The 13,187-nt window shown below is 40.3% G+C and overlaps 1 protein-coding gene across 1 annotated transcript; it reads right to left on the bottom strand.

Moving 5' to 3' along the window:
* Positions 1-6,261: 6,261 nt before the first annotated feature.
* On the bottom strand, positions 6,262-10,189 carry LOC118645000 (phospholipase A2-like). The gene is made up of 5 exons (XM_036285136.1): positions 9,958-10,189; positions 8,741-9,040; positions 7,344-7,500; positions 6,876-7,016; positions 6,262-6,667 (listed from the first exon to the last, which is right to left on the bottom strand). Exons 2-5 carry the CDS (start codon positions 9,027-9,029, stop codon positions 6,589-6,591), a joined length of 666 nt encoding a protein of 221 aa, XP_036141029.1. The 5' UTR covers positions 9,030-9,040; positions 9,958-10,189; the 3' UTR covers positions 6,262-6,588.
* Between the last annotated feature and the right edge of the window lie 2,998 nt (positions 10,190-13,187).

Genomic DNA, 13,187 nt, shown 5'->3' on the forward strand with positions numbered 1-13,187 from the left:
GCAAATCGGAGACGAGTTATCGGAGAATCGAATAAAAAGAATATACATATGTATACGCGTGTGTATGTGTGTACCTGCTATCAAAATAAATTATTTGGTATAAATATTGCACACAAATCCAAATATTTAAATCTCACAAAGCTATTTAAAACTGTCACAAATGTCTTTTTACACGAAGTTGCACGTATTTAATGCATATTTTTTAATATTATATTTTTAGAATTTAATAATATTTTTGCAATATTACTAAAACATTTTGACGTAATATTGATATTGCATGTTTCTGAAACGTCTCTGCAATATTATATTGCAATTCGTAATATTGTTGTTTCTCATTTTCTACTATGTTTTGTAGTATGTAAGATAGGTTTAAGAACGTGGTAAAGGTACCATTGTTAGTCGTCCCTGAGAGGCGATAGATTTTCGTTTGTTTTCGGTGCCGAACGAGCGCGTCCGTGCACGCAGTCTACCACGATCCTGCGGCCAGGAAACTTGTCCTGACGCAGCGATATCATTTTTTTATTAAACATTCATAACCAAGTGCGTATTTTATTTGTGCCAGCCATCCGACTATCCTATCCCTTACAACTTTCAGAAGTGGGATTAAGTTCGTTAGATCCATTAATTAATTGACTCGAGTGGCTTGGTGGCTCAGTAGCGATTTATATCCGTGTGATATTAACGAGGAAGAAGCGTGCCGAATACCGAAGATACCGAGACGCGGACAACCGTGCTAAGTAACGACAAAACCGAGAGGAGTTCGGGAAAGGTCGAGAGCAGGAACCGCAAGAGGACAAGTCTGAGGAACGGCGAAGAAAAAATCGTAATTGAGGGTCAAGGACATCGGTTACGAGGAAGACGAGCGAAGCGAAGGATATAAGTGAGACGTATTCGTCGCGTACGATTCTGCTGCGTGTGAATTCGAGTGGCTCGAGACTCGAAGGAAGAGATACGCATAAGTGTGAATTAGAAGGCTGTGCGAATAAGTTCGGCAGTACAAAAGTTCGAGAAGCATCGAAGAAATTTGGCGGCAAGGCTGCAAGTGTGTGCGTCGTAGAAGGTTAGCGACAAGAAACGGCGCGACGGTCGGTAACAACGCAGGTTTCAGCGAGTGAGTGGCGCTGATAAGAATACGGTCAATAACGCGGTCGATAATTTGATTTCGATTTTGAACGCGGTCAATAACCAGGTCGATAATTTGAGTTCCGCTGGGGCAGCAGCTACGCAGGATAAGAAGGAACAGATGTGTGATCGACGATACCGAGATGAAGGACCCGAATGTGTTCACGGTAGCGGCGTTGAAGAATAAGCTGCAGCAAATGAATTTGAGCACTGCCGGCAACAAAGCTGAGTTAATTTCGAGACTGAATCAAGCAGATCCTTCCGGTCAATGGATGGACGACATTGATACCGATGTGAGGACGACGGCAACAGATTCCGGAGAGGCGGCGCACGTAACGACAGGCCGAGATACCGAACCGGATGAGCAGATGTTTGAGCCTCAATCTGAGATACCGAGAAATAGAAACCGAGAAGCACGAGAAGCTGAGTTGGCGAGAAGAGAACGAGATTTGATGTTACGTGAATTAGAATTTATGCGACGAGAAAATGAGCATTTGCGTGCTACGTTGCAAACGACGCCAGGTAACGGTATAAATTTGATGACATCTAAGGTTAGCTTGTCAAATTTGAAAGAAATGTTACCGCCATTTGATGGAAAAAAAGGCCTTTTTCAGTGTTGGAAGGAACAGCTGATGTTAGTGAAGCAAATGTATCAGCTAGACGATAACATGACCAAATTGCTATTAGGAGCAAAATTAACAGGTGATGCAGCCGAATGGTTTCACTCAATGCCTGCACATCTTTCCATGTCAGTCGACGAATTACTGGTGCGCATGGAAGCCATGTATGATCAACGAGAAAAGAAGTTGACATTGAGGAAGGAATTCGAGGCGCGGACGTGGCAGTCAAGCGAGACGTTCGCTGATTATTTCCATAAGAAGATTATTTTGGCAAATAAGGTACCGATAAGTGAAGACGAGATAGTGGACTACTTGATAGAAGGTATCCCAGTCAAATCAATCAAGTATCATGCAATGATGCAACGGTTTCTTAACAAAGAATCTTTACTGCGAGCAATGGAAAATATTTCATTGAGCTCCGATCACAAGACTCCGCATAAAATGGAGAAGACGTCCACTAATAAACATACGGTCAAGGCGGCGAGTTCGAGCAAGAAGAACGACGGTGACGCAGAAGGAAAAGCAGATCCGAAGTGCTACAATTGTAATCAAGCAGGACACATAGCAGTCAAGTGCCCGATGCCGAAACGAGAGAAGGGAGCGTGTTTCAAGTGCTTTCAAACGGGACACAAGGCAAAGGAGTGTCCCTCGAAGGAGCAGGCGAAAAGCGGAAAGAACAAGGACGAGGCCGAGGAGAAGACGGATGTCAACAGCGTGTCCAGTGGAGAAGTTGGAGATTTCCATAGGAAAGTAGACTATCAGATAAGTGACGAAGCCAATAATTGTGTAGTTAATTTAAAGCTTGACACTTTGTTAGATACGGGTAGTCCCGTCAGTTTCGCGAAAGATGATTTCATACCGCCGAGTTTAGTTATACCGGTAGTGCCGGAAGATAATAGATACCGCGGAATAAACGATAGTGCGCTAGAAGTAAAGGGACGTGTTACCGCTCAAATCACGCTTGACGATAGAGTACAGAAAAACGTATCGTTGTTAATAGTACCAGCGCGATCAATGAAAGCGTCTGTAGTAATCGGTCGAGATGTTTTGAAATTATTCTTTGAGAAGGGGGATTCGTCTGATAAAGCATTGGAAGATCAAGTGATTAAAGAAATATTAAGTATTCGCGTAAATGAACCACGTAAAGATTCGTGTGAAGCATTAAATATAAATCAAGACGTAAGCATAGAGGCACAAAAAGCGATAAAGAAATTATTTATCGAAGAGTATGTTAAACCGAAAAGGCCAGAACAACCTGTTGTCGATGCGGAAATTAAGTTGAGACTAAAAGATGACAAACCGTTTCACTTTTCTCTTAATAGACCGTCATATGCGGAACGAAAAGAACTTCGCGTTCTACTAGATTCTTTGCTCGCGAAAGGAATTATACGGCCGAGCGAATCGGAGTACGCTTCACCTATCGTGTTAGTACGTAAGAAAACGGGAGATTTGCGATTGTGTATCGATTATCGTGAATTAAATAAAGCGTTAATAAAGGATAATTACCCGTTACCGAATATAGAAGATCTTATTGATTCATTGTGTGGCAAAAAATACTTCACGAAGCTAGATTTAAGAAACGGATTTTACCACATACGAATGTCGGAAGAATCCATTAAGTATACCGCATTTTCGACGCCTTTTGGCCAATTTGAGTTCATGTGTATGCCTTTCGGGCTAAAAGTAGCTCCGTCTCGATTTCAGAGGTACATCAATCAGGTATTATCGGAACTCATACGAGAGTTAAAAGTAGTTGTCTATATGGACGACATTTTAGTGATATCAGAGACAATAGAACAACATATCGAAATATTGCGACGAGTGTTTGGATTATTTATAGCAAACAGGCTTGAGCTTAGGATTGATAAGTGCGCTTTTCTGCAAACGAAAGTAGAATTCGTGGGTTATTTGGTTACCGAAGCGGGCATCAGTCCGACGAAGGAAGGTGTAAGATCTGTACAAAGGATACCGGTACCACGTAACATTAAAGAAGTGCATAGCTTCGTAGCATTGTGTTCGTATTTTCGTAAATTTATACCGGCTTTTTCAGTAATTGCAAAACCGTTATATGACTTGTTGCGTAAGAACGCATCTTTTGCTTTTGAAGTACGCGAATTGCAAGCCTTTGAAGAATTAAAAAATAAGTTGACACAGGCCCCTGTTCTAGCTATATATAACCCAAATAGCGAAACAGAATTACATTGTGACGCAAGTATTGCTGGTTTTGGAGCAGTATTGGCGCAACGTGGTAGTGACAAACAATTCCACCCGATATTTTTCTTTTCGAGACGAACGACAGAAGTAGAAAGCCGTTATCATAGCTTTGAGCTAGAAATGTTGGCAATTATATATGCGTTACGGCGTTTTAAGGTTTATTTAAGCGGAATTAAGTTTAAAATAGTCACGGACTGTAATGCTCTGACTTTAGCCATTAAGAAAAAGGATATATCACCGCGAATAAGTAGGTGGATATTGGAACTACTTAATTACGATTATGTTACCGAGCATAGACCGGGAACGAAGATGGGTCACGTAGACGCATTAAGTAGATTACCGAGCGAAATATTAGTCATCGAGGACAATTCGTTTGAGTTAAATCTTGCACTTAGTCAAAACCGCGATAACAAAACGCGAGAATTAAAGGAAATATTACAAAAATCCGAAGATCCTTATTTTGAATTAAGAAACGGAATTGTATTTAGAAAGGACAATGGTGAGTTACTATTTTACGTACCGAGCGTTATGGAAGCGCATGTTTTGCACAGGTATCACGACCAGATGGGCCATTTGGCAGTAGAAAAAACATTCGATAATGTAAGAAAAAGTTACTGGTTTCCGAAAATGAGGCAAAAAATTAAGGACCACATCGCGAACTGTTTGAAATGTATCGCTTTTTCACCGTTCGAAGGGAAAAAAGAAGGATATTTGCATTGTATTCCTAAGGGGGAGATGCCGTTTGAAATTTATCACATAGACCATTATGGTCCTATAGACAAGGATCGGTTAGCGAAACGATACCTTTTAGTTGTCATTGACGCCTTCACGAAATTTGTGAAATTATACCCGACTAAGACTACAGCAACGCAAGAAGTTATCAGTCATTTGTTAGTTCATTTTAGTAACTTTAGTAGACCACGTGTTATCATATCTGATAGGGGTACGGCATTTTCATCGAGTGAATTCGAATCGTTTTGTAATGATAGTAATGTACAGCATGTTAGAATTGCGACTCATTCACCCAAGGCGAATGGCCAAGTAGAACGTGTTAATAGAGTATTAGGACCTATGATAAGTAAGCTCATAAATAACGACGAAAAAGTTTATTGGTACAAGATAATATCCGATATCGAATTTGCGATTAATAATACTGTGCATAAGGCTACCAACGAGACTCCAAGTAAACTCATGTTTGGCGTTGAACAGCGAGGAAAAGTTGTAGACGCTATTCGTGAATATTTAGATGTTACCGTTAATGCTACCGAAAATAACAGAGATTTAAGGCAATTGCGAGCGAGAGCGGCAGACAGAATAAAACAAAGTCAAAAGTATAATAAGGAGTACTTCGATAAAAAGCGTAAACCTGCACATAATTATAACATTGGCGATTATGTCATGATTAAGAATATAGAAACGGCCAAGGGGACTTCCCATAAAATTATTCCTAAATTTAAGGGCCCGTATGAGGTAGCGCGAGTTCTTAAAAACAATCGATACGTTATAAAGGACATAAGTGGTCATCAGATGTCACAGAAACCTTACGAAGGTACGTGGGAGGCAGTAAATATGAGGCCTTGGATTAAAGGAGTTAACTTCGAGGGCGAAGTAGGGTCAGGAAAGGCCGAATGTAGTATGTAAGATAGGTTTAAGAACGTGGTAAAGCTACCATTGTTAGTCGTCCCTGAGAGGCGATAGATTTTCGTTTGTTTTCGGTGCCGAACGAGCGCGTCCGTGCACGCAGTCTACCACGATCCTGCGGCCAGGAAACTTGTCCTGACGCAGCGATATCATTTTTTTATTAAACATTCATAACCAAGTGCGTATTTTATTTGTGCCAGCCATCCGACTATCCTATCCCTTACAGTTTTTAATATATTTTGGATTTTAATAGGTAAATTTTGAGAATATATTATATATACATACATATACATACATATGTGTGTGTGTGTGTGTGTGTGTGTGTGTGTGTGTGTGTGTGTGTGTGTGTGTGTGTGTGTGTTCAAGAAAAAAAAATTGTTGCAATTGCGTAAATTCACAATATTTTATTCAAATTTTGGATGCAAAAAAATTATAAAGTAACGTTGCAGCAATGTTGCTGAAAGCTTCTGTGCTGTATGGCCAATGTAAGGTTTCTGCACTGTTTTTGTAATCTTTCGGTGCTGTATGAGTTGGTTATCTGGGTATCTTAAACTAAGCGTTATTAACACTAAACATTTTACTTAAGAAATAGAATGTGGGGAAAGAGGGGAGAAAGAAGGAAGAAGAGAGAGAGAGAGAGAGAGAGAGAGAAATAGAGAGTTTATTGGAGTCAAGATCTATTTTATTTATATTGTATAAATACAATACATATATTAACATAAAGTTTTAGTACATTACGCACACTAATAGCTCCTCAAAAGAATACATTTAGTTATTTTCTTATCTACTTAGTTTAAAAGTTATTATGTGTATTTTTTAAATTTTGAATATCCATTCTAAATAAAATTGTAAAACAATATCAAAGATTAAAGAAAGTTATGTCAAAAATTATGAGAGAGTTGAAGATTTTTAAAAGATCTTAAAAGACTTACACCTAGGATTAGTTCTTAAGATATTAAAATTAAAAATTTTCAGTTTGGAAAAATATTTATTACAAGAAAAATTCAGGACTGTTAATCCATTGGTATCTCTTGCAGTGACCTTTACATTCAGTACGGTCTTTGTCAGGGCTGAAATTTATGCGTTTTAATAAAGTATTTGGCTAAAATTTTTGTTTATATTTGGAGTATGTCAAAATAATTGACAAATGTTATATTAAAATTCTTTTAATATATAAATAGCAATATAAATTTAAACTTATTAGATTTTTTAACTATTCAACATTTAATAAAATAAATAAATAATTAAATGTAATTATTTATTTTTAATGTGTCTTACTCGCAATCTTCCGTTGGGTGTATACAACGGAAACACTGCAGTTTCAATCTACTGAAGTATATAAATCCCATCACCCGGGCAATCGGTCCAGAGGCTTCTCTCAAACACATATGGAAAGGGATTTCGCAAGCACAAGCAGTCCTGTTTTAGTTTCCAGAAAGTTTCCAGAAAATTAGAACAATATTCAGTAAAGAAGAATTAATTTATCAAAAATTATCAATATAAGTCATGCAAATCACAAATAATTTTATTACTTTGAATAAGAATAATATATAATTTGATAATAAAACTTGTACTAAATTTATATTTTGCATCTGTTACATGAAAAATTTATGTACGATAGACGTAATACAGGCATTGCAGAATTTCTTGCAGACGTTACAATAAGAAAAGATAAACGAGAGAAGTATGAATGTTATGTAACAAATGTTAAAGGTAATGCTCACATTATCGCACTCGTTCAATTACCTTATGACATTACCATTACTGATAATAATGACCTCCGTTTCGTCAGCTGAGAGATTGCTTTGGCAATTATGGTGCGCTCTGCAACAAGCTTGTGTATCTTCGAAAAAATCAAAATCGGTCTCATCACGCGCAAAATTGCTGCTACACCGCTCTGTTCCTAATACATATTATATCATTGATGACACAAAAGAAAAGTGACAGTAAAAAAAGACTCAATTATTATAAAGTACCCAATTATTATAAAAATCCCAATAAATAAATAAAGTGTGACTAAATCCTTCTTCTATTAAGTATAAGTATAAGTATTTATTAGACTAAAAGAGATAACAATAGGTCAGGGTCTAGGAGTTACTAGATGGAAGGGGTGATTTTGATTATTCATAATAAATTAAATTTCTCTTCTATATAGGGTTGATAAAATTGCAAAAACATAAGCTTGAATGTGCACTTTATTACGTAAATATGTCTGTTATTTGAATTAGCTATTAAACAGAACAAAACTGTAAAATAATACTAATAATAAGTCACTAATAATTTAAAAATATATGTAATTAATTAAAAAAAATTTTTGTTTTCTGTAATCGATATTTTAATTTACAGTTCCCAGAAGACACGTATGGATTCTAAAATGCAAAGGCGAAAACAATGAAAAATTCAAGTTAATGCGGTCATAAAAACGCATGATGGATTTTCTGCAAAAAAAGATTAATTAAAAAAAGATACTAACAGAAATTTATTAATAGCATTAAAATATCTATTTGAAGATGTGAGTATTTTATAATTCGCAAATTGCAAGCAATTAAATGTCATTCAATTTTTTCATTGTTGTTATAAACTTATTTTCACAAAAAAGTACAGTTGAAATTAATTGTGCGGAATTTAAATCGTATATAAAATAATCTTCATAGGCAATTCCTTGACTCAAAAATATGTTTTGTAATTACGTAAAAAATTGTTTCATCACTTCTTTCTTCTGTCTTTTTTTTGTGTAAACTAATTTCTTTCTTAAAAATATAAAAACAAGCATTACAAAATTTTTTTACTATTGATAAAAACTATTAATAAAAAATATTGACAAAATAAATACTGAAACAAATTCTGCAATGTCGAAGTATTTAAAATATTCTATATATTTTTTAGTAAACAGTTAATAAAATTATTTTTTATACTAAATAAAAAAGACTATTTTTTTAAGGTCATTTGCATTATTTGTTCTGTAAGTTCTTTGACTTTCTCCGCGAAGGCCAACGCAATTATGTAATCTAAGACTTTTGTATTTCTTTATATCCAAGTTATTTTATTACTGACTGAATTAAATTTCAAAATTAAAGGAGTCTAAGGCCAATCAAATCAGGAAGAAAGACAAGAAGTTTTTCGATTTCAAATGATCGAGTTACCTGACATGAAGCAAATGAAGTCGTCAAACATATTATAGAGTTTGTTAACAATTTCTTGTTCGTCGTCATTAGGTTGCAATTCATCATTGGATCTCCCAAAGATTTTGTTCCAATTCTTTAAAAACACATTTAATTCATTCCGTTTGGCTTCAAAATCTGATATACGAGTTTTATCGGAACCAGATTTAATATTTCCATCACATTCGGTTTGGGTGGTATTATTTTCGCCGAATTGAATGGCGATGCTAAAGATGAAAAGCACAGAAAGGCAAACGAATACACGCGACATTGTTTATTTACCTAGAATAAATAGTGACAAAACATTACTAATCATAGAGAAAAATTCAAGACGAGAAAGATAAATTTAAGAATGAGATAAGCAACTTAGTTGCCATTTAATTTTTAAATACTGAGACAAAGAGACGATAGATTATTATTGTTCACACAAGATGAGAATATTTCTTGAAATGAAAATATTTCAGAAAAATTCCCTTAATTCTAACACAGCTTTTTCAATTTCTGAATTTTTTTTCTAAAATACAAAATATATACGAAATATAAAACTATTAAACTAAAATTTGTGAATAAGTGAATTAAGATGCTTTAAGTATAATTTAGGTGCAAATCTGGCTCATTCCAAATTATCATTTTATCTATAAATGCATATAATTTACCATAAATATATTAAAACGCATTTGCTGACAAAATTGAATTGAGTATATAGACTTGTATTGTTAGTATGCAACATGTTTTATTTAATATGTAAATCTAAATTATTTCTGACAACTAGAAAAAAATTGTGTTTTTTTCATACATAATACAATTAAGTGTCTAGTTGCTTATCACAATTGTAATGTTTTGTATTTAAATAAGTTTATAATCCATAACAAATATAATTATTTATTTTAATATTTCTTGATATTTCTTATTTTTATTTTTATTTTTAACGTATTAACATAAACTAAAACTTACAAATTATTCTAAAAATTAATAACAAATTTAGAATAAAAATATAATAATTCTACAAAAAATATTTTTTTATAAAAACTAATAATTAAATAGATAACATGATAAAATTTATTTAAATTTTCATGGTACAAACATAATAAACAGCAGATCAATAGAAGAGCAAGTTTCAAGCCATCCTTTCCGAGGATGTGTTCGCGACTTGTTTATCTATTTGTGGAAAACTTTCACGGTGCAGTGCATTGACTTACCTGGCTACAACCGACTGCACTGATGAGTGATGACGAGTGATGACTAATGGTGACCAGTGATGACTGATCTCAGTTACTTGACACTTTCGCTTAAATGGGTGTGTCACGTCCTAACTATTTGACCAAATTTATGGACGTTTTTTTCTCCCATTAACAAGTAAAATCACTTAAAAGCGCCAGGCATAACGCGTACAACGACGCCAGACTCCACCCTTGAACAGTTGCTGATCGAGCCGGGTTTCTTGCGCATGCGTAGTATTATCCTCTTTTCTTTTAAAGTTATTTTATTTATATAAATATATATATATACACACACACACACGCGTGCACACGTGTTTACATATCTTATTTGATACTTTTTATTAATCTTTTAAAAATTATTTAATTATTTTTATTAATTTTAATGAAACAAGAACGTTAATAGGTCATTTTTAAGATTTAAATATTTTTTATTGAGATTCTCTTTAATATACATACATAAATAAATTTTAAATATTTTTATGTCATAAAGGTCCCGTGGGTTGAGTGCCTATCGGGCGCGTCTCCGGGCGGCGGATAGGAGGACGCCCGGGTGGGAAACCCTGGCCCGGGTCTAAACCCCCGCGTGCCCGGGTGGACCGCCCGGGTAGTAGCGGTTATAACCTGCCCCGGCGGGCGTAAAACCCTGCCCAGGGGGGGGGAAAGCCGTTACCGCGGACCAACTCCCCAAGCCAAGCTGGAAGCCATCGTGGCGAGGGCTGCGTGGCACTGGGGGAGCAGTGTCTTGAACGATGCCTCTGGGGAACCGGGCGAAACCCCAGAGTATTTAGCCTTACCCACGCATGCGGGGCTCTGCGTGGGTGGACCGTTTATTTCCCTAGCTGCTCGTGGGAACAAAATGGAGAGCTTAAATTTAACATTAAAAACAAAACTCACGGAAGACACTCCGATGGAGGCTTCGACAGAGGACTCCGGAAGAGTAGCAGAAGCGGGATCGGGAGCCGAACGGACCCCTATGGGCACGGGAAGCACCGAGACCGCGGAGAGAGGAGTGGTTTCGGGAGCCGAACGGGCCCCAAGGGGCACGGGAGGCACCGAAGCTACGGATGCTAAGGCGGAAAAGGAGGGGGACCTCGGTAAGAGGAAACTCTCCGGAGCCGCGAAAAGGAAGAGGGCTCGGGAGCGAAAGGTGGAGGCTCAGGCCCGGGCGCAAACCCGGGAGGGGCCTCTGCCGGCCGCTCCGGGGACCTCAACCTTGACCGACCCCCGGACACCGGTTGGGGGGGTTCGGGGGGGCACCACCGCCGGTAAGCGACGGAGGGGCCCCGCCGAGACCCCGCCTTCGGTGGAAGGGGCGACAAAGAAGCCGAAGGTCCAAGGGACCCAGGCTTACGCAGATGCCGCGGACCCCCTAACGAGGGTGATTGTCGCGGAGGGGTACCCCGAGGAAGCGCTAACCGTTGAGCGGGTGGCGCAACTAAGGGGTGCGGTCTTTAAGGAGATCCAGGGGATCCAGGAGGGTCCCCTGCCCAGATTCGACAGCACCTCTTTGCGGGCAGGGGCTGCGGTCGTCAGATGCGCGGATGCGGAGTCGCTGAGTTGGCTAGAAAGTCGAATCAGCGGCATCGTACCGTGGGAGGGCGCCAGGCTCAGGGTGGTGGGACTGGAGATGCTGCAAAGGCAGTGCAGGGCAGTGGTATGGGTCCCGGGTCCACCTGTGGGCGCGGCCGCTGTCCTGGGGCTGCTGGAGCGGCAGAACCCGGGGATCAGTACTTCGGGCTGGCGTGTGCATGCGGAGAACGTGGGGGCTACCTGCGAGGGCAGAAACCTCGTTCTCGGCATTCCCGAGTCCAGTGTCCTCAAGCTGAAGGCACTGGATTTCAGGCCTCATCTCGGGATGGACCGGGTTACCTTCAAGGTGACCGGGGCATCCCAGGATGGGAAGGATAAGGGCAAGGGAGGGCCCGACCCAAAGGCCTCGTCTTCACAGTAGACGGGACCGGGGTGGGCTTCACCCAGATTAACTTGCACCACAGCAAGGGAGCCTCGGCTGCTTTGGCCAGGCGCCAAGCTAGGGTGCACACAGCCATATCACTAATACAAGAACCCTGGCTAGTCCGGGGGGGTATTAGGGGTCTGGCGGGGTGCGGAAGACTATTCAAGTCTCCGCAAGATGAACGACCCAGGGCCTGTGTGGCTGTCAAGGGGTTAGAGGCCCAACTGCTGCCGAATTTCTGTTCCAGAGACCTGGTGGCGGTTGTGATCGAGGCCATCAGTGAGACTAGGACTAGAAGGAGGGTGGTGGTGGCGTCGGGTTACTTCCCACACGAGGAGGACGACCCACTACCATCGGACCTGGTGGTTCGCCTGGTGGAGTACTGCCAAAAGGAGCAGCTTTCCCTCATTTTGGGGTGCGATGCGAACGCGCACCATACGGTGTGGGGAAGCACGGACACCAACAGGAGAGGAGAGAAGCTATTGGAATTTCTGGTGTCTACCGACCTGGAAATTCTCAATAGAGGTAACGAGCCCACCTTTGTCACTGCGGTGAGAAGGGAGGTGCTGGATCTAACTGTCTGTTCTAGGCGGTTGGTATGGGAGGTGACCGGCTGGAGGGTCTCCGATGAACCCTCATTGTCGGATCACAGACAGATCACCTTCAGACTGGCAAAGGCCAAGGCGAAGGTGAGGACTGTAAGGGACCCAAGGAAGACGGACTGGGATTCATTCCGTGAGGACCTGGCTGTCGGTCTCAGGGAGTTCCCCAAGAGACACGGGACCTCACAAGAGATCGAGCTGTGTGTCGAGCACCTGCAAAGGGCGCTCATCAACAGCTTTGAAAGCAACTGTCCGGAGAGGACGGTAAGGAATGACAGAAAGGTTTCCTGGTGGAGCCCAAAGCTGCAGGATCTCAGGGGTGCGGCACGTCGGGCCTGGAATAGAGCCAGGAACACGGGCCGCCAGGCTGACTGGGACCTTCACCGAAGGGCTCAGAAGGTCTACAGGGACTCTGTGGTAAGGGCAAAGAAGGAGAGCTGGAGAAGATTCTGCGAGTCGGTGGAGGGGATACCCGAAGCCGCCAGACTAGGCAGGATCTTGGCTAGAAGTCAGGACGCGGCCTTGGAGGCCATCCGGCTCGATGACGGGACGATGGTTTCCGGGGAACGTTGCCTGACCCACCTGCTGGAATCGAATTTTCCGGGCTTCTGTAGAGACCCGGGAGCAGACATCCAGCAGGAAACCTTGGACCC

Source organism: Monomorium pharaonis, chromosome 4 (genome assembly GCF_013373865.1).
Source record: "Monomorium pharaonis isolate MP-MQ-018 chromosome 4, ASM1337386v2, whole genome shotgun sequence".
NCBI lineage: Eukaryota > Metazoa > Arthropoda > Insecta > Hymenoptera > Formicidae > Monomorium > Monomorium pharaonis.

Coding starts and splice junctions, on each gene's coding strand:
- LOC118645000 (XM_036285136.1), bottom strand. CDS start 9,029: ATGTCGCGTGTATTCGTTTGCCTTTCTGTGCTTTTCATCTTTAGCATC. Junction 7,501..8,740: donor CTTCATTTGCTTCATGTCAG/GTAACTCGATCA, acceptor AATATGTATTAG/GAACAGAGCGGTGTAGCAGC. Junction 6,668..6,875: donor CACCCAACGGAAGATTGCGA/GTAAGACACATT, acceptor CATAAATTTCAG/CCCTGACAAAGACCGTACTG.